At 44.1% G+C, this 21,396-nt stretch overlaps 1 protein-coding gene across 1 annotated transcript in view; it reads left to right on the top strand.

The window, feature by feature from the left end:
- The window catches only part of LOC137431856 (uncharacterized), a 34,764-nt gene extending 15,118 nt beyond the window's left edge, over nucleotides 1-19,646 (top strand). The window contains exons 3-7 of the mRNA XM_068123618.2: nucleotides 2,026-2,206; nucleotides 8,045-8,925; nucleotides 10,624-10,769; nucleotides 15,607-15,990; nucleotides 18,448-19,646. Of these exons, the coding sequence (XP_067979719.2) occupies nucleotides 2,026-2,206; nucleotides 8,045-8,925; nucleotides 10,624-10,769; nucleotides 15,607-15,990; nucleotides 18,448-19,129 (2,274 nt within the window). The 3' untranslated portion in view covers nucleotides 19,130-19,646. The remainder of the gene's footprint in view (nucleotides 1-2,025; nucleotides 2,207-8,044; nucleotides 8,926-10,623; nucleotides 10,770-15,606; nucleotides 15,991-18,447) is intronic.
- The last annotated feature ends 1,750 nt before the right edge of the window (nucleotides 19,647-21,396 follow it).

Genomic DNA, 21,396 nt, shown 5'->3' with positions numbered 1-21,396 from the left:
AGAATTTCGAAGCTTTGACGCACCAAATTGCTCCATGGATGCCGCCATCTTGCGGATGCGAAAGTATGAATTAAAAATTGCGAAAAAGTTCAATAGGAGTTTGTTTCACCCGTCTTTATTCGATTCACAATCTTATGCACCTCTCATTTGTAATTAAAATACTTTAAGATCAACCTCGTTCCCCGGGTCCACACGGGCCCTGGTTATCTTCAACGAAAATCTTCACCAAACACCGGAACCAATGAGATTCGAGCATTTGAAAAAATATTTCAAAAAAGCTTATTGCCGCGTTTCGGAGGCTGAAAACGGCGTCAAATATTCTAAAATTGACGAAGAATTATTTTTTAGAAATCTCGCGGCCATAGGGGATAGTTTTTCACGGCCGGAAATATTCGAAGTTGAGACGGAATTCACCGAATTAATCAAGAAATAAATTTTATAAATTTTAATCTCATCCAGAATGCAAATCGTGTCGTTTTGAGCTAGGTACGGTACCGACTACACCTCCCTACACCTACTATCATCTACCTAACCTACTGATGCCATAGTGATGGGTAAAATAGTGGCAAGGGGCTTTGGCTTCGCCGGCTCATTGCGGCTTTGCAGTCGGGTACTAGTATGTTAAAAAGCCAGATTTTTCTGGATCCTTTGAGAATTTCGAAGCTTTGACGCACCAAATCGCTCCATGGAGGCCGCCATCTTGCTTATGCGGAAGTATGAATAAAAAATTGCGAAAAAGTTCAATAGGAGTTTGTTTCACCCGTCTTTGTTTGATACACAATCTTATGCACCTCTAATTTGTAATTAAAATACTTTAAGACCAACCTCATTCCCCGGGCCCGCATGGGCCCTGGTTATCTTCAACGAAAATCGTCACCAAACACCGGAACCAATGAGATTCGAGCATTTGAAAAAATATTTCAAAAAGTAATCACTCCATGGAGGCTGCCATCTTCCGGATGCGGAAGTATACATAAAAAATTGCGAAAAAGTTCAATAGGAGTTTGTTTCACCCGTCTTTTTTTGATTCACAATCCTATGCACCTATAATTTGTAATTAAAATACTTTAAGACCAACCTTGTTCCCCAGGCCCGCACGGGCCCTGGTTATCTTCAACGAAAATCGTCACCAAACACCGGAACCAATGAGATTCGAGCATTTGAAAAAATATTTCAAAAAAGCTTATTACGGTACCGCGTTTCGGAGGCTGAAAACGGCGTCAAATATTCTAAAATTGACGAAGAATTATTTTTTAGAAATCTCGCGGCCGGAAATATCCGAAATTGAGACGGAATTCACCGAATTAATCAAGAAGGAAATTTTATAAATTTTAATCTCATCCAGAATGCAAATGGTGTCATTTTGAACCTACTACCAACTACTGAACCTACTGATGCCATAGTGATGGGTAAAATAGTGGCAAGAGGCTTTAGCTTCGCCAGCTCATTGCGGCTTTGCAGTCGGGTACTAGTAAAATTAGTATCAAAATGTGCGCAAGAGTTGAAGAGATAAAGTCATGAAAGCTCAGCAAGAGAAAAAAAAATTCGACGAAAATATGGCGCAAAAGGTAATGGGGTTTAAACATCCCGTGGTGTTTTTCAAGAAGAGCAGGCAAGCTATCACCAGCACCCTGAAGAAATTACGAATTCCTGTGCTAACCCACAGGGGGCACTGCATCAGCGGCACAGCCACACCCTCAGCCATGACAGTACCCCGCAGACATTTGCTGCATATAAAAGAAGAAGATCCACACTCACTTCTTACTATTTTTGATAACTTTAACCCAAAACGTTGTTCTACATTGAAGTAGTGATATTTGAAGTAATTTGTGCAGACTTTGCCTTCATCCTCACATTTGCCCTTTTCATTGAGCAACATTTCAACCACACCGAGAAGAGTGTCGACTCTTTCTCTTGCAGAGGCCAGTTTTCACATCCTAATAATTTTATCTCCAAAATGCTTAATAAATATGCAATGTTCACTTGATGCAGTATTACGGAGTAAAAATTGTTTGCATCACACAGGCTTCTGTTTCCGGAATCCATTCGATGTCAAGCCTGCCGGGACCAAGTGGCTACATAAAGGGACGACGTCTCCGTGCGCAACCCAGTGACCCTACATCAATGAGCAGCACCAGTAGTAGGTCACAGCCGATGAAGGGCTCACGGATTAGGAGGCATACTCATGGTGGTCATCGAAGCAGAGGTAAATCATCAACATTGTATCACAAGACTATTTAAGAGCGGCTGTTCCTTGTTTTTACATATCTTATTTATGGCAAATACATACAAGTAAAACATACAGTCGTGGCCAAAAATAATAGCACCCTTCAACTCTTCCAGAAAATTGTTGAAATTAACAAATCTTTTGGTATCCACAAATGTATTTCTTTGGTTTGTAATGCAACAAAACAAAAAAACGGGAAAAATTACTAAATCTTAGCTTATTCCACACACAAATCCTAAAATGTCCTGGACAATATTATTGGCAGCTTTTGGAAGTTGTTGGAAATAATTAGATTTCAAGCAGGTGATTCTCCTTTACTTTGGAATTGAACTCACCTATGGTGAGTTACAGGTGCCTGCAATATAAAAATCACTCATTCAACCAGTTTCAATGGAGAAAAGGAGTTATTCTGCTGTTTTGAGTCACTGTGTGTCACCGCTATGAGCATGAAGAAAGGAATGAAAACCAGAGAATTGTCTGAGGAGGTCAGACACAAGATTGTAGCCAAGCATGGACAATCTCAAGGCTACATGTACATCTCCAGAGACATTGATGTTCCTGTGTTCACCGCACGCAATGTTATCAGGAAGTTTAAGGCCCATGGCACTATAGCCAACCTCCCTGGACGTGGCCGCAAGAGAAAACTTAATCAAAGATTGCAGCGAAGGATTGTTCAAATGGTGGAGAGAGCACCTCAATCAACCCGCCAAACAGATTCAAGCTGACCTTCAGACACAAGGTACGACAGTTTCAACTCTCACCAACCATCGCCAACTCAATGAAAGGGGGGGGGGGCGTTTTATGGAGGACCCCACTGTTGAGAGAGAGACATAAGAAAGCTCGACTGGAGTTTTCCAAACCACACCTGAACAAGCCAAAATCCTTCTGGGAGAATGCCCTGTGGGCAGATGACATGAAATTTTAGCTTTTTTGGTAAAGCACATCATCTCTATGTTTACAGAAAACAAAATGAAGCCTTCAAAGAAAAGAACATCTTCCCTACATTCAAACATGGAGGAAGTTCAGTGATGTTTTGGCTGCTGTGCTGCCCCTGGCACTGGGTGCCTTGAATGTGTGCATGGCATCATGGAATCGGGAGATTACAAAGGCATTTTGAAGCGCAATGTTCAACCCAGTGTCATAAAGCTGGGTCTCCGTCGAAGGTCATGGGTCTTGCAACAGGAAAATGACCCCAAACACACTTCAAAAAGCACCCAGGAATGGTTCAAGACAAAACGCTGGACTGTTCTGAAGTGGTCAGCAATGAGTCCAGATCTAAGTCCCATTGAACCCCTGTGGGGAGATCTGAAAACAGCAGTTGGGAGAAGGCACCCTACAAATCTGGGAGAACTGGAGCAGTTTGCACAAGAAGAGTGGGCCAAACTGCCAGTAGAGACGTGTATGAAGCTCATTCATGGCTAGAGGAAGCGCTTGACTGCAGTTATTTTGTCCAAAGTCTGTGCTACCAAATATCAAGCCTGGGGTGTCAATAATTTTGTCAATGACATTTCTTTTTATTTTCTGATTTAAAAGGATATATTAAGTTCTGAATCAAAAATAAAGGTTCTGTATTATTAACAGTGAAATAAAGAATTGTGGAGACCAAATACTTTTGTCAATTTCAACTTATTTTTAGAGAAAATTGTGAGTTATTTGAAGAAAGTGCAAGGGTGCCAATATTTTTGGCCACGGCTGTTTATACAATGCCTTCAGAAAGAACCCCTTGACTTTTTTAATATTTTGTTGTGTTAAAGCCTGAATTTAAAATGGGTTTAATTGAGATTATTTTTGTCACTGATCTACATGTAATACCCCAAAATGTCAATGTGGAAATTTGTTTGCATAAATTTGCGACAAAGTAATTAAAAATGAAAAGCTGCAATGTCTTGAGTCAATAAATACTCACCCCCTTTACTATAGACACTCCAAATTGAGTTCTGGTGCATCTAATTTCCTTTGATCATCCGTGCGATGTCTCTACAACTTGAGTGGAGTCCATCTTTGGCCAATTCAATTGATTGCACATGATGTAGGAAGAAACACAACTTTCTATCTGCAAGGAAGAATGGGAGAAACGCCTCAAACCAGATGAGCAAAGCTGAATGCAGAAATTCCCAAGAAGACTCAAAGCTGTAATTGCTGCCAGTGGCGCTTCGACGAAGTATTGGCACGGGGTTGAATACTTATGTAAATTAAATATTTCTGTATTTAATTTTTAATTATTGGGTAAATATTTCTATAAAAAAAAACAATTGCACTTTGACATTATGGGGTACTGCGTGAAGATTAGTGACAAAAAAATCTCAATTTAATCCGTTTTAAATTCAGGCTGCAACACAATAAACTGTGAAAACGTCAAGGGGTGTGAATACTTTCTGAAGTCACTGTACATTGGTAAAATAAAATTGTATGCAGAGCTGTACTCGAGGCACACAGTGATGACAACAGGTTCCAAGAAGTGATGATGCATATTCATGAGAATAATTGATGAGGGTTGATATTATAGGAAGGCATATAATAATCGCAAGTCAACAATTGGAAAGGACAACATGTGAATCGAGATGGTAGAGTGTGTATTTTTTTTATTAATATGAGATGTCGGTCCATGGAAGAGTGAGGTGATAGGGCAATATATGGTCAACACATGTAAGTGAATGATCAAATGGGAAAAGAGGATGGGGTGGACGGGGTGGGGCACAGTATCCCACTAGAACGTCACTCAGTAGAGAGCATACCTCCGCCTGGTGAACAGTTTACGTTTTGTATCTCAGAGTAGACCAAAAAATCACAATACAGAATCACATTTAATCAAAATCAATCACAGGAATCACCATAGGTCCAGTCTTTCATACCCTGATCTACCCCTCGATTTTGGCCATATCACTCAATGGTGAAGAATCACTAAAAAAAAATCTCCGAGCCGGATCCGGATCGGGATCTTCACCAAAATTGAAACGATTCTTCCTTATCACACACACAACCTGTCCAACAAGTTTCGTCCAATCCATCCATATCTTTTTGAGATATCCTGCTATGTATCGTTTTTGGCCCGATCTCCCAATGGTGAAGAATCACTTAAAAAATTATAGTAGCCGGATCCGAATCTGGATCTTCACCAAAATCTAATCATTTCGTCTTTGTCACATACGCTACATGTCTGCCAAATTTCGTCCGAATCCGTGCACAACGTTTTGAGATATTTTGTTCACAAACGGACAAACAGACTAGAAATCGGTCAGAGATCGAGGACTTGCCAGAATTAAAAATACGGCGGCCGAACCACGTGACAGATGACATCATCCTTATTTGTTTTCTAAACTAATTTATTCCTAGATTATACTCAAGAAATTTCATCTTGATCGGACGAAGTTTTGTACTTGTCGAATTATGACGTCATAATGGAGGCACTTATGACATCATCATTAACATATTTTATTCCCCATGGAGAGTTCTTTACAACGAGACATGTCTCGATTTTTTCTATTATGCACTTTCAGAGATATGGAGGTGCAAAGTTTTTAGGTTTTTCCAAGATGGCGGCCGAACCACGTGACCGATGACGTCATAATTTATTTTTTTCCTCCACCAGTTTATGCCGACATGGCACTCAAGAAATTGCATCTTGATTGGATGAAGTTTTGTACTTGTCGAATTATCGAATTATGACGTCATAATGGAGGCCTTGGGCCTAGAGAGTTAAAAATGGGCACAGTCTATTCCAGGGCAAGACAAATATGTGTGTAAAGTATGACGATTCTATGTGCAACGATGTAGACGTAGTACTGTACACAAACAGCCAGACAAACAGACTAGAAAAATCAGAGACCGAGGACTTGCCGGAATTAAAAATATGGCGGCCGAACCACGTGACCGATGACGTCATCCTTATTTGTTTTCTAAACTAATTTATTCCTAGATTATGCTCAAGAAATTGTATCTTGATTGGATGAAGTTTTGTACTTGTCGAATTATGTCATTATAATGGAGGCCTTGGGCCTAGAGAGTTAAAATTGGGCACAGTCTATTCCAAGGCAACTAGATTATACTCAAGAAATTTCATCTTGATCGGACGAAGTTTTGTACTTGTCGAATTATGACGTCATAATGGAGGCACCTATGACATCATCATTAACATATTTTATTCCCCATGGAGAGTTCTTTACAACGAGCCATGTCTCGATTTTTTCTATTATGCACTTTCGGAGATATAGAGGTGCAAAGTTTTTCGGTTTTTCCAAGATGGCGGCCGAACCACGTGACCGATGACGTCAGCATTAATTTTTTTTCTCCACCAGTTTATGCCGACATGGCACTCAAGAAATTGCATCTTGATTGGATGAAGTTTTGTACTTGTCGAATTATCGAATTATGACGTCATAATGGAGGCCTTGGGCCTAGAGAGTTAAAAATTGGGCACAGTCTATTCTAGGGCAAGACAAATATGTGTGTAAAATATGACGATTCTATGTGCAACGATGCAGACGTAGTACTGCGCACAAACAGACAGACAAACAGACTAGAAAAATCAGAGACCGAGGACTTGCCGGAATTAAAAATATGGCGGCCGAACCACGTGACCGATGACGTCATTATTTGTTTTCTAAACTAAGTTATTCCTAGATTATGCTCAATAAATTTCATCTTGATCGGATGAAGTTTTGTACTTGTCAAATTATGACGTCATGATGGAGGCACCTATGACATCATCATTAACATATTTTATTCCCCATGGAGAGTTCTTTACAATGAGCCATGTCTCAATTTTTTCTATTCATCACTTTCGGACAAGTGGAGGTGCAAATTTTTTCGGTTTTTCCAAGATGGCGGTTGAACCACGTGACCGATGACATCATCATTTTTTTTTTCTCCACCAGTTTATGTCGACATGGCGCTCAATAAATTTCATCTTGATTGGATGAAGTTTTGTACTTGTCAAATTATGACGTCATAATGGAGGCCTTGGGCCAAGAGAGTTAAAAATTGGACACAGTCTATTCCAGGGCAAGACAAATATGTGTGTAAAGTATGGCGATGCTATGCGCAACGATGTAGACGTAGTGCTGCACACAAACAGCCAGACAGACAAACCAACCAACCAACATACTTGCCGGAATCTTTTCCGGCAAGTAACAAACAGACAGACAGACAGGGGTGAAAACATAACCTCCATCCACCTTTGGTGGCAGAGGTAACAAGTAAGAAGGTTGGTTTGGGTGGGGTTACTGAGGGTAGAAAAGACCATTGGTGTGAATGGGCACTACGAGCTTGAAGTCCTCGAGTGAAGAGCGCGATTGAACTGCCTCCCGAGGACAGTTTCACAAATGAGTTGTTGTTTTCCTTTCCCTTTATAAGTGGTGAGGTCCGATGGCACCAAGCTCCTGCCCTGCCTTGACCACGATATTCCTCCACTCTCCTCTGTCGTCAGCAAACTCTCCACTCTCCAACGACCCCCACCTTTCTGACATCCCTCTTCACACCATCCTCCCATCTCAAACCTTCCTCCTACCTTGTTCCCTCAAACTATCCGCTCTCTTTGCCATTTTCTCTTCCCCCATCCACACCAAGTATCCAGCCCATCTCAGTCGGAATTTCACCAATCTCCCCGTCAAGCTCATCCGCACACAAATCTCCTCCCTCAGTTCATCCATTCTCCTTCTATTAAACCCTCTTCACTCCTGAAATCCGTCGCTACACTATCACTATGTTTTTCAGTTCTCCTTGGTGTTTAAAAAAATGTTTTTAGGAAACACACATTAACGTACTTGTACATTGTTGTTGTTTCAACTTTTCTATTCAAGTACATGTATGTGTCTCCAGGAAGTGGTGACTCTCTTGGCCGGAGGAGACCCTCAGGACGTGAGGAGGCAATGGCCAGTAGCTCTCATCCAACTCGGAGCCGTGACAGCACCATAAGCAATGTCAGTGTAGACAGTGGAGTTGTTAATCTTCAGGAAGAGGCAGAAGGCACGAGTTGTGAAGCCTTGGTCCCTCTACTGTCACCTAAAACAACACCACAGCGCAGCGGTGAAGTGGAACGAGCAGACAGTGGAATTGGTGGTGAAGTTGGGCAAGGTTGGAGAACAAAATATCATGCCCACCCATCTCTCCAGGATGAAGAGGTGGCATCTTGTGAGTCGGGGGGCGAGAAGTCTTGTTTTGTTGAAAACATTGGGGATGAAAATAAGCAACACAAGGAAGATGAAAATGAGGATAAGGAAGAAGCGAACGGAGACGACTTATCTAATGCTGTTCAGGGTTGGTCTAAGGTTTGGGCATCAGAGCTGCGATCATCAGTGGTAATTGAAGGCTGCCTTGTTTGCTGTGATTGTGGAGAGCTGCCTCCAGAAATATCCAGCAATGATGAAAATAATTCAGATTATGTTCAGGATTCGAAGGATTCTGATTTGCCGCAAGACGGGAAGCTCAAGAAGAGACAGATGCAACCATACATTTGTGACAGGTGTCAAAAGGTGCGCCGGGAACGCCGTGAAGCTGTACTGGAGTTTGTGAACACAGAGATGAGCTATGGGGAGGATTTGAGAATCATCCGTGATGAATTCCAGAGCCCGATCCAGACAGCTGGCCTACTGTCACCCGAGCAATCAGCAACTGTGTTCAGCAACCTGGAGGAACTCCTCGAAGTAAACACGACTTTCACCGCAAGATTAGAAGCCGCCCTCGCTCGAGCTAGCCACCAGGTAAGACTTCCTGCTTCGTCGGTACTTCGGCTCGGTAGATGGTACTCTCGTTCCCTCATAAGAGGTTTTGAGGTAGGCAAGGTTAAACTGGTTAAACTATGTTAACGAGGTTAAATTATGGTTAAGCTGCCAAAATCAAGACTCTCTGCTCACCTTCACTCCTTGATTCCTCTTTTCTCCCACCTTTGGAACAAACTCCCTCACCCTCTTCAATCCCACTCCTCCCTCCATTCCCCCATCCAAAACCTTGATCTTTTCTACCCCCGCTAATTTCACCCCAAATCCACTTTTTTGAAATACCAACTTCTTTCCTGGAAGTCCTTGGTGTCCTTGTGTTTTATACTTCTCCCACCCCACCCGCCTCCACGCCGCCTCCCCCCAAAGCCCTCTCCCTCCCACACATCTCCCGATGTCCCTGCTCTCAAATGTTGTGTTTATGTGCTTCCCCTTCTCTCCCCATCTTGTCTACCGCTCCCCTTTTGATATACTTTGTTTGTTTGTCTGTTTGATTTGTTTGTGTGATAAATGTTAGCTCTTTCACGAGCCTCGTTTATGTATCCAAAAAAAAAAAAAAAGTAGGTGTTTCCTACCAAAATCAGTGTTATGAAGCTAACTGAAAATTTGATTGGTCGAGATGATGTAAAATGCCGTAATATTTTGTCCAAGTACTGCTAAACGGAAGGGTTTGGAAAGTGCCAATAATTTGATGTGTTCTACAGCATTCAAGTTTTTAATTCATTTGAAATCGAAGAAAAAATTTAAAGGTTGTCGAAAAAAAAATTCAGAAGTTTACCGCCATTGCTGCAACATCTTTTACACCACCTTACTTAACACGTTACATTAGTTCTTCGTGTCTGTTGTCTCTATCCTTTATGACGTCTTTAAAAACAGTACGTTTACTGCTTGGAATTATTTTAAATTTTGTCTGCCTGCCAGACAGACAGACAGACAGACAGACTAATAAAATTACCTTACTCCTCCGTGCGCATGCGCGATCGGGAGGAGATTCCGCACAATTTGCCAAATTCAGGGCCAAAATTCAGGCCTTTTGACAAAGTACAGTACGGCAAACTGCAGGTGTGTTTCCAATTCGTGTTCAAAATGTAAGTTGTTCAATCGAATTGAAGTTGTTCCTCGATCATAAACTGACGTTGGTGGACAGACAGACAAAGAAAGTGAAGCAATTGCTTAACCTCGCTTTTCTCTTCGTGCATGCGGGGTAATCAGTGATAACTGAGGCCATCCTCCTTTTAATAAAGCACCGAAGTTTGAGAAGGAGCTGAAGGACAAAAGATGAAATGTCCATCAACCTACCTTACATGGGCACAGCCCATGGACATATTTGGGAAAGGAAATTAATGGACATGGACATGGACAGCCTTTATTTTACATCCATCTGTAGCTGTGAATGTAAACTTCAATAAACGTGTTTTTTCCACCAAAAGAGTTTAAATATATTATTAGAAAAGCAACGTTAGGGTTAACAACATTTTGAGAAGCGTTAAAAGCCTTAAATGACTAACTTCTGAACAGCTGACTCAATCATGAAAACTTGATTGGATTGTCCAAGTCCTTGGTGAACAGGTACCCAACTGCTGGAATAATTGTAGTAGTCTTCTGTGCTTCAGCCGCTTAAATAATGTTTAGCTTGCAAATGTTTTTATCAATAAAAGTTTTGCTTTTTTTGTTTAATCACAGGACGATGTGGATTACCGAAGTGTCCGAGTCGGGGAAATATTTTTGGAATGTCTGCCTATGCTAGCAGCCTTTCGCACATATTGCATGCGGCAGGTAGCCGCAGGACAGGCTCTTGCAGCTCTCGAACGGGAGAAGGAACTTCTAAGGTAGGGAGATGAATTATATTACCTCCGCCACCGAAGGTGGATGGAGGTTATGTTTTCACCCCTGTCTTTTTGTTTGTCTGTTTGTTTGTTAGTGAACAGGATATCTCAAAAAGTTGTGGATGGATTTTGGACAAAATTTTGCGGAGAGGTTGGGTATGTGGCAGGGCCAAAATTATTACATTTTGGTGAAGATCCGGATCCGGCTACTAGAATTTTAAAAGTGATTATTCACCATTGAGTAATGGGGCCAAAAACGGTATATAGCAGGATATCTCATAAAGTTATGGACGGATTCAGACGCAATTTCAGGGATAGATTGAGGGTGTAACAAGACCGAATCGATTCGATTTTGGTGAAAATCTGAATATGGATTCTGATGTGAGAATTGTTCAATTTTGCAAATGAATCTTCACCATTGAGAGATCGGGGAAAAAGCGATATATAACATATAGTTAAACTAGAACGGCACTCTTCGACGTTACAACGTCGACTGGTATGCTTCCACCCACATTATTGCATCATTGTAATACTTGTATCAAGTTTCATTTAAATCAATTCAGCTGAGCCCAAGTTAGCACATTTTTACTTGACATGACCTCTGACCTTTTGACATATTGACCTCAAAATTTAATCAGTTCATGTTTACATCATTATACATATCAGTACGAAAAAACAAAACAAAGAAAAGAACTGCCTTTAGAGACCATTTTCCCCGCAGAGCAGGGGTTGGCCTTTTTTGAGCACCGTGGTCCCCTTTTTGAAGCAATGTTTTAAGGCCGGATGCCCTTCCTGCCGCTAACCCTGTTAGTCGCCTTTTCCGACCCACAGGGAATTACCAGTGAACAGGTACTCAATTTGCCCACCTCAGAAGGATGACAGGCTGAGTCAACCCCCCTGGCGTTAATTCACCGATTGACCAGGATTTGAGCCCAGGATCCTTGGATCCCAAACTGGCACCCGAACCGCTAAGCCAACACCAGGCTTCACATATCTGTACCAAGTTTTCACCAGTTCTCACAGGTTTTCCTGACATGACCTGTGACCTTTGAGGTCAGGACCCCCAAACCTAATCAGTTAATATGTACATCATTATTCATATCTGTACCAAGTTTGAATTAGATCACTTCAGCCGTTCTCAAGTTATAAAATGATTACAGACTTTGACCTTTAACCTTTGACCCCAAAATGTAATCACTTATTCTTTACAATATTATACATACCTGTACCAAGTTGGAGTTAGATCACTTCAGCCGTCCACAAATTATAGACCTATTACAGTTTAGACCTTTGATCCCAAAATCGAATCACTTAATCTTTACAATATTATGCATACCTGTACCAAGTTTGAATTACATCACTTCAGCCGTTCTCAAGTTATAGACCTATTACAGATTTGACCTTTGACCCCAAAATCTAATCACTCGATCTTTTCAATATTATACATACCTGTATCATGGGTTTGAATCCCTTTCCCAAGAATAAGCACCTTGTTAAACTCGAACAGGGTTCAAGAGGTTTATTATAGATAGGAACACATGCATGGTAGACGTTAGCGTGGCGTGTAGGCCAGTACCACATCACAGTGACATCATAGTCTTCACACAGCCGGGCCCAACATCTCAGCCAGCCACAACCAGTAGTCGACTTAATATACTTTCCTCTAGGACAAAGGAACTCAAGGACAGACTGCCGCCTCAAAGAGAAATTGTACAAAGTTGACAAGGCAGGATAAGTCTCACTCGGAAAGAATGCTTCGCCAAGGCCAATCATGGGATATTTGTGCCAACAGTTTTTCAAAGTCCGACAACCAGACACCATGGAATTTGGTCACAGGGTTTTTCAACCTGGAACACTGCTGCCCCACCCCTCCCCCCAAGGATAGGGATTTAATGAAATCCCCTTCACCTGTACCAAGTTTGAATTATATCACTTCAGCCGTTCTCAAGTTATAGACCTATTACAGACTTTGACCTTTGACGTTTGACCTATGACCCCAAAATCGAATCACTTAATCTTTACAACATTATAAAAACCTGTACCAAGTTTGAGTTAGGTCCCTTCAGCCATTCTCAACTTATAGACCTATTACAGATTTGACCTTTGATCTTTGACCTCAAAATGTAATCACTTAATCTTTACAATATCACACATACATGTACCAAGTTTGAATTAGATCACTTCAGCCATTCTAAAGTTATAAACCTATTACAGATTTCACCTTTGACCTCGAAATGTAATCACTTAATCTTTACATCATTATACAAACCTGTACAAAGTTTGAATTAGATCACTTCAGCCGTTCTCAAGTTATAGACCTATTACAGAGTTGACCTTTGACCTCTTGACCCCAAAATCTAATCACTCAATGTTTACATCATTGTACATACCTGTACCAAATTTGATCAGAATCCCATCATTGGTTCACAAGTTTATAATAGCTGCTCCTGGACTCTGTGTCCTTTCCTCCTGACAAGGTGTACAAGTTTCTGTCAACCCTCGACTATGATTCTGCAACTGGACCTGACGGCATCAGCCCACGGGTCCTAAAATCTTGTTCTTCCGCTCTTTCACTCCCTCTCTCTGTTCTCTTCACCCTCTCTTTTGCTCAAGGTCATCTGCCATCTGCTTGGAAATCTGCCAACATCACCGCTTTGCACTAAAAAGGTGCAAAAACAGATCCCAGCAACTACAGACCAATCAGCCTTCTCTCAATTATCAGCAAAGTCATGGAATCCATCATTGCTTCAGATATGAAATCTTTCCTCTTCTCCAATGGCTTGATCTCTGATCATCAATTTGGTTTCAGACCTGGTCACTCTACTCTGGACATGCTGCTTCTGCTGTCTCAACACTGGATGGAGGTCCTCAATGCCAAACAGGAAATTAGAGCTGTCTCCCTTTACATATCACGTGCCTTCGATACGGTCTGGCACCCCGCTCTGCTCACCAAACTCTCCTCCTTTGATATCCATGGAAATCTCCACGCATGGCTGGCGGACTTCCTCTCTAGTCGTAGTCAACGTGTGGCCCTGAATGGGTTTCTCTCATCTCCTCTTCCTGTTCAGGCTGGAGATCCCCAAGGCAGTGTTCTGGGCCCTGTGCTTTTTCTGGTCTTCATCAATGATCTCTCTGACTCTCTTGAAAATCCTCTCTATCTCTTTGCTGATGACTCCACTCTCTGTCGCTCCATTCTTCATCCCTCAGATCGGCAGTCTGCAGCCTCCTCACTCTCTACAGACCTGGACAAAATCACAGATTGGGCAAACAAGTGGAACATGTCTTTCAATCCTGACAAATCTCACACTCTTACGATGTCTCTCCGAAAAGACCGACTGGACAACCCTCCCATCCACTTTCTGAATAATCCTCTCCAAGAAGTTCTGTCACTCAAGCTTTTGGGTCTCACTATCTGCCATGATCTTTCCTGGGAAAACCACATTTCAAATCTGGCCTCCAAAGCCAGTCGCCGACTGGGCATCCTCCGTCGTTCGAAGTCCTTCCTTGGCACACCTGAGCTCCTCACCACGTACAAGGCTTTCATCCGCAGCTAAATGGAATACTGTTCTCCCCTCTGGGCTGGTGCTCCTGCCTCACACCTAGCTCGTCTTCACGCTGTTGAAACCAAAGCATTCAAAATCATTGGAATCTCCCGTGACGAAGCTAACTCCAAGGGCCTCTCACTCACTCACCGCAGGCAGGTTGGTGGTCTTTCCGTCTTCTACCGACTCCTCTCTGGCCTTGCCCCCCCCAGCTCTCTCTGGGCTCTGTCCCGCAAATATTCCTCCAGGTCGCACAAGATCTGCCTGCAACCCTCTTATGGTTAAACTGCTAAAATCAAGACTCTCTGCTCACCTTCACTCCCCTTTTCTCCCGCCTCTGGAACAAACTCCCTCACTCTCTTCAATCCCACTCCACCCTCCAGGTCTTTAAAACAGCTGTTCACCACCATCTCTTATCTTCCCCCATCCAAAACCTTGATCTTTTCTACCCCCGCTAATTTCACCCCAAATCCTCTTTTTTGAAATACCAACTTCTGTCCTGGAAGTCCTTGGTGTCCTTGTGTTTTATACTTCTCCCACCCCCCCCCCCCCCATTGCCACGCCTCCTCCCCCCAAGCCCTCTCCCTCCCACACATCTCCCTGCTCTTAAATGTTGTGTGCTCTCAAGTGTTTGCGTGCTTCCCATTCTCTTGTCTTCCGCTCCCTCTTTTTATATATTTTGTTTGTCTGGGTGATTTGTTTGTGAAGTAAATGTCAGCTCTTTCACGAGCCTCGATTCAGTATTAAAAGAAAACCAAAAAAATACAATTTATCACGCCAATCACGGTAACAGTATTTTTATTTTTTTTACCTAAGATAACCTCTGACCTTTGACCTCGTAACCTCAAAGTCTAATCAGTTAATCTTTACCTCATTATACTTACCTGCACCAAGCTTGACTAAGATCCCTTTAGCCGTTCTCAAGTTATCGCGGTAACGAAAACCTATTACGGACGGACGGACGGACGTATGATTATTTGATTCACGAGTGAGGTTATCGAGGGTGAAGAAGACAATGTTGTGCCAGATGCCACATATGGACCAAACATGCCAGGAAATGAATAAAGATTAATGTAGTGTTGGATTAGTTGGGGTTAATAAGGCCAAAGTGATTGCAGATCAGGATGGGGGATGATATGGAATGATCGTGCACCACCTGCGTGTAACCATGAGAATGTGGGGGGTTAATCAAGGTGGTGTTACTGGAAGAACACAGGTATCCTGAATTACAAGTGTGTTTCAAACTGTATTCAGTATTGTGAAATAACAGGATAATGTGGAAATATCAATTTCTGCAGGATCTTCCTGGATGTATCTCAAAAGGAGAATCCGGCTCTCAGACGGATGCACCTTCGTTCGTTCCTAATGTCACCCCTACAACGTGTTACCAAGTACCCGCTGTTGTTGAGCCGACTGGCAGGTGCCACCGGTACCCGCCCCGGTGAACGGGCTGCCCTACTGCGTGCTAAGATCCTGGTGCAGGCGCATTTGGAGCAGATGGATCGTAGGGCTCGGCGCAATGACGCTGGTGCACTGAGCAGTCCGCACTGGCGTCCGTTCCGTCGTGATGGAACCCTGCGTGGTTTCACGCACCCACAGGCAACTCCACCACGAGACCTGGAAACACTGGAACTCAGAGAGATGGCTGCAGCTTCTACGGGATGGGGCCTAGACGAGACAAGGTGTCGTGTCGCTTTACAATTTATATTGGAATTAAATTTGTACTTGTTGACTGAGGTTCATGGAGCATCTATTAATCAATAGATAAAAGCTGTGTGTGTGTGTGTGTGTGTGTGTGTGTTTGTGTGTGTTTGTGTCTGTGTGTGTGTGTGTGTGTGTGTGTGTGTCTGTGTGTGTTTGTGTGTGTCTGTGTGTGTGTGTGTGTGTGTGTGTGTGTGTGTGTGTGTGTGTGTGTGTGTGTGTGTGTGTGTGTCTGCGTGTGTGTGTCTGCCTGTGTGTGTGTCTGTGTCTGCGTGTGTGTCTGTGTGTGTGTCTGTGTGTATGTGTGTGTCTGTGTCTGTGTGTGTGTGTGTGTGTGTGTGTGTGTGTGTGTGTGTGTGTGTGTGTGTGTGTGTGTGTGTGTGTGTTTGTGTGCGTGCATCAAAAATAGACAATGGACAAATACATATTGCTTTGTGAACCTGGTTCATGACCCCCCCGCCCCCCTCATTCCTCCCCAGTCCCCCATCACGAGTGTAACATTTGGCTAAAGGCCTCATCACATATTGTAGCAAAATCATGGCTGTGTTACTTTAAAGGAAACTAAACTTGTATTTCCAAAAGCATGAATAACTAGGTGTGATTATTGTTGAATGTTTCACCTTGTGTCGTTCATAGCCGGCGAAGCCGGTGTTGTGAATGAACGCGTACGTATTATGTTGAAAAACCAGATTTTGCTGGATCCTTTGAGAATTCCAAGCTTTGACGCACCAAATCACTCCATGGAGGCCGCCATCTTGCGGATGCGGAAGTATGCATAAAAAAATTGCGAAAAAGTTCAATAGGAGTTTGTTTCACCCGTCTTTGTTTGATTCACAATCTTATGCACCTCTAATTTGTAATTAAAATACTTTAAGACCAACCTCGTTCCCCAGGCCCACAGGCCCTGGTTATCTTCAACGAAAATCGTCACCAAACACCGGAACCAATGAGATTCAAGCATTTGAAAAAATATTTTTAAAAAGCTTATTACGCGTGTCGGACGCTGAAAACGGCGTCAAATATTCTAAAATTGACGAAGAATTATTTTTTAGAAATCTCGCGGCCATAGGGGATAGTTTTTCACGGAAATATCCGAAGTTGAGACAGAATTCACCAAATTAATCAGAGAAGGAAATTTTATAAATTTTAATCTCATCCAGAATGCAAATGGTGTCATTTTGAACTAGGTTCGGTACCTACTACACCTACCTACTACCAACTACCTAACCTACTGATGCCATAGTGATGGGTAAAATAGTGGCAAGAGGCTTTGGCTTCGCCGGCTCATTGCGGCTTTGCAGTCGGGGTACTACTACTAAAATACGCCTTTTGCGTCTGTCTGTCTGTCCTGATGAATTTTTGACGCCAATACATTCCGTCCTTACTTATCCAATCTCAACCAAACCTGACAGGGTGACGAAGGGTTACGCAATGAAGGTTGTAGCGCATTCATTTGCCTCCCTCCCCCAAGGGGGTTTTCTCCCCCCGAGCGAGTTTCCCCGCCATTGCCGTCAATGGGTTGTGTGTTGAGGTGTATATAAATGTTTAATTAGTTTTATCATGGCGTTTTTCCAAAGCCGCTTTTCATAACAAAATTAATGCTAATCGCATATTGTTAATGTTATTACAAAACAATATTCATACTAATAATGTCCCACTTCCCCCTTAGGCCTTTTTCCTGCCGTGATAACGTGTATAAATAGCGTATAGTTATAATGGCGTTTCCGTGGGAGCAACGGCTTCTACAGGAAGTAAAAATATTATAAACCACAAACACGTATGATTAGCTTTTTAAACAGTCGCTAATGCTGTTTATAACACTAAATGAAGAAATTTGGAGGAATCTCGACCTCCGTGAAGTAAGGTTTACTTACAGAACTGAGCGAAGATCTACTGTACTCTATATAACCCTCAAATGTTGGGTTAATAACATGGCCCTTTCTGCTGCTATCATGGCATTTTTCATAGCGAACTTTTGAAACTTGCTCTTGCTGTTTGATACGAAACTGAAAGGGAGAAGCTCGGGTTGTGCTCCTTTACCAAGCAGCTGGCTAGCGCTTGCCAAGCCAGCCGTTCTTTAATGGTTTTGAATGGAGTGCTTGCTCGAATGCTTAAACCACTTGGCGATCTCTTCACAAGAAACTTGGTAAATGAACACACACCCAATGTTCTTGAGACCCGCCCATAGATAGACTGTAATCTATATACCCCAAAGAGGAATGTCCCTTTTTTCCGCTCCCGTAGTGAGCGGGTGTCCTCGTCTCTGAAAAAACAAAATTCACCATTCAGCAAAGTTGGTGAATTTGCCAGAGGTCGAGAACATCTTCCTCTCCCACTCTGCAACCTTCTTTCTATGTTGTTCATTGTGTACAAATGGCGTCACATGATTGGACGGACATGTGCATGGAATTGACATTGTGTGTCTGTCACACCTGCAGATTTGTACTGGAGGGAAGGCTGCAATGTGCCCAGCCTGGTGATAGTCAGTGGGTCAAACGTGGTCTACGAGCACTCAAGTTCCAGACTGTACATACTCTCCTACTTGTGCTACCAGCCCAGCATTCTGAAGGTGACATACCGAGCACAAAACAACTTGGGTTCATTAGCTCGAGCAGATCCAGCCCGGGATCTACGAGCCGGAAGCACAGGGAAGGTATAGCTTCTGACCAGGAAACTGGGATATCAGGGTCGGCCGACTCTTCAGAAGTCAATAGGGTATACTCCGAGTCGCATCACGACGATTCGACGAAACACCTGGCAGAGTCCACACGACCTTTGGCTTTGGAACCCCCAGGCCCGGTAGCAAGGAACGCCGCAGTCGTACTTGTGAAAGAGCGAGGGGGTGGCCGCTACGTGCCGCTTCGTGATCCCATAATGTTGAGAACTTGCGTGGTGGTTGAAAACCCCGAGAGTCTGCCCACTGCAGACACGGGTTACTTTGAACTGCAAGACATGCCAAGCCATGAGACGCTGCTCCTAAGACAAATCCCTTCCACTGGGACCACAGAGATGACCCAGCGTTGGCTGAATGCCCTCCGCCACTACACCTGCTCATTAGGAGAATGGCGGCGAAGGCGGAACGCCTTTGCCAACGTCATGATTGCGGGAAACCATGTTTGAGAGCAGGAATTTTGAGTGCGTTTCTGCTCCACAATAACTATCTGAAAATACATCAAGTTGTTTTATTTATAATACAAAGCAAAATGAGTTATTTGGACTATGCTGTCCATATTTTCATCCATTTCTTCCTTTTCCCATCCATTCATGTCACCTTTCACAAATCATCATAGCTTTTGGGGCCGTCTGTTTACCCCCGGTAGGTTGAGGGGATGGGATAAAATGAGAACATTCAAAATGAAAGAGGAAGGAGGAAGAAAGAAGGGAGAAAGACGGGAGAAAGAAGGGTAACGGGGTGCGGAGAGATGGAAAAGAAGGTTGGCCGGAAGTTGGTGGTGTTGTTGTATCGCTCCAGATAGTTCTCTTGAACAAGCCCGCGGCAGGTACACAGCTGATCGATCTTGCAGGAGCGACTCAGAGATCCCCCACATCCAGGATAGTGTACCCCCACTTTCACGAAGTCAGGGCCACGACAGATTTAGAGAGAGGAAGATGAGAGAGAGGAAGAGAGAGAGAGAGGAAGAGAGAGAGAGGAAGAGAGAGAGGAAGAGGAGAGAGAGAGGAAGAGGAGAGAGGAAGAGGAGAGAGGAAGAGAGAGAGGAAGAGGAGAGAGAGAGGAAGAGGAGAGAGGAAGAGAGAGAGGAAGAGGAGAGAGAGAGGAAGAGAGAGAGGAAGAGGAGAGAGAGAGGAAGAGGAGAGAGGAAGAGAGAGAGGAAGAGGAGAGAGAGAGGAAGAGGAGAAGAGGGAGGAAGAGGAGAGAGAGAGAGGAAGAGAGGAAGAGAGAGAGAGAGGAAGAGGAGAGAGAGAGAGGAAGAGGAGAGAGAGAGGAAGAGGAGAGAGAGAGGAAGAGGAAGAGGGGAGAGAGAGGAAGAGGAGAGAGAGAGAGAGAGAGGAAGAGGAGAGAGGAAGAGGAGAGGGAGAGACAGAGGAAGAGGGGAGAGAGAGGAAGAGGGGACAGAGAGGAAGAGAGGAAGAGGGGAGAGACAGGAAGAGAGGAAGAGGGGAGAGAGAGGAAGAGAGGAAGAGGGGAGAGAGGGGAGAGAGAGGAAGAGGAGAGAGAGAGGAAGAGAGGAGAGAGAGGAAGAGAGGAAGAGGGGAGAGAGAGAGGAAGAGAGGAAGAGGGGAGAGAGAGGAAGAGAGGAAGAGGGGAGAGAGAGGAAGAGAGGAAGAGGGGAGAGCGAGGAAGAGAGGAAGAGGGGAGAGAGAGGAAGAGGGGAGAGAGAGGAACAGGGGAGAGAGAGGAAGAGGGGAGAGAGAGGAAGAGGGGAGAGAGAGGAAGAGAGGAAGAGGAGAGAGAGAGGAAGAGGAGAGAGGAAGAGGAGAGAGAGAGGAAGAGAGGAAGAGGGGAGAGAGAGGAAGAGAGGAAGAGGGGAGAGAGAGGAAGAGAGGAAGAGGGGAGAGAGAGGAAGAGAGGAAGAGGGGAGAGAGAGGAAGAGAGGAAGAGGGGAGAGAGAGGAAGAGGGGAGAGAGAGGAAGAGGGGAGAGAGAGGAAGAGAGGAAGAGGGGAGAGAGAGGAAGAGGGGAGAGAGAGGAAGAGGGGAGAGAGAGGAAGAGGAGAGAGAGAGAGGAAGAGGGGAGAGAGAGGAAGAGGACAGAGAGAGAGGAAGAGGGGGGAGAGAGGAAGAGGAGGGAGAGAGAGAGAGGAGAGAGGAAGAGGAGAGGGAGAGAGAGAGGGAGAGAGAGAGGAAGAGAGGAAGAAGGGAGAGAGAGGAAGAGGGGAGAGAGAGGAAGAGGGGAGAGAGAGGAAGAGAGGAAGAGGGGAGAGAGAGGAAGAGGGGAGAGAGAGGAAGAGAGGAAGAGGGGAGAGAGAGGAAGAGAGGAAGAGGGGAGAGAGAGGAAGAGGGGAGAGAGAGGAAGAGGGGAGAGAGAGGAAGAGAGGAAGAGGGGAGAGAGAGGAAGAGGAGAGAGAGAGAGAGGAAGAGGAGAGAGGAAGAGGAGAGGGAGAGAGAGAGGAAGAGAGGAAGAGGGGAGAGAGAGGAAGAAAGGAAGAGGGGAGAGAGAGGAAGAGGAGAGAGGAAGAGGAGAGAGAGAGGAAGAGAGGAAGAGGGGAGAGAGAGGAAGAGAGGAAGAGAGGAAGAGAGGAAGAGGGGAGAGAGAGGAAGAGAGGAAGAGGGGAGAGAGAGGAAGAGGGGAGAGAGAGGAAGAGGGGAGAGAGAGGAAGAGAGGAAGAGGGGAGAGAGAGGAAGAGGGGAGAGAGAGGAAGAGGGGGAGAGAGAGGAGAGGAGAGAGAGAGAGGAAGGGGAGAGAGAGGAAGAGGACAGAGAGAGAGG

The sequence above is a fragment of the Myxine glutinosa genome, chromosome 7 (assembly GCF_964187855.1).
Source record: "Myxine glutinosa chromosome 7, kmMyxGlut1.1, whole genome shotgun sequence".
Lineage (NCBI taxonomy): Eukaryota > Metazoa > Chordata > Myxini > Myxiniformes > Myxinidae > Myxine > Myxine glutinosa.
Note: the sequence above shows the minus strand (reverse complement) of the source record. Positions and strands in the feature narration are given on the sequence as shown.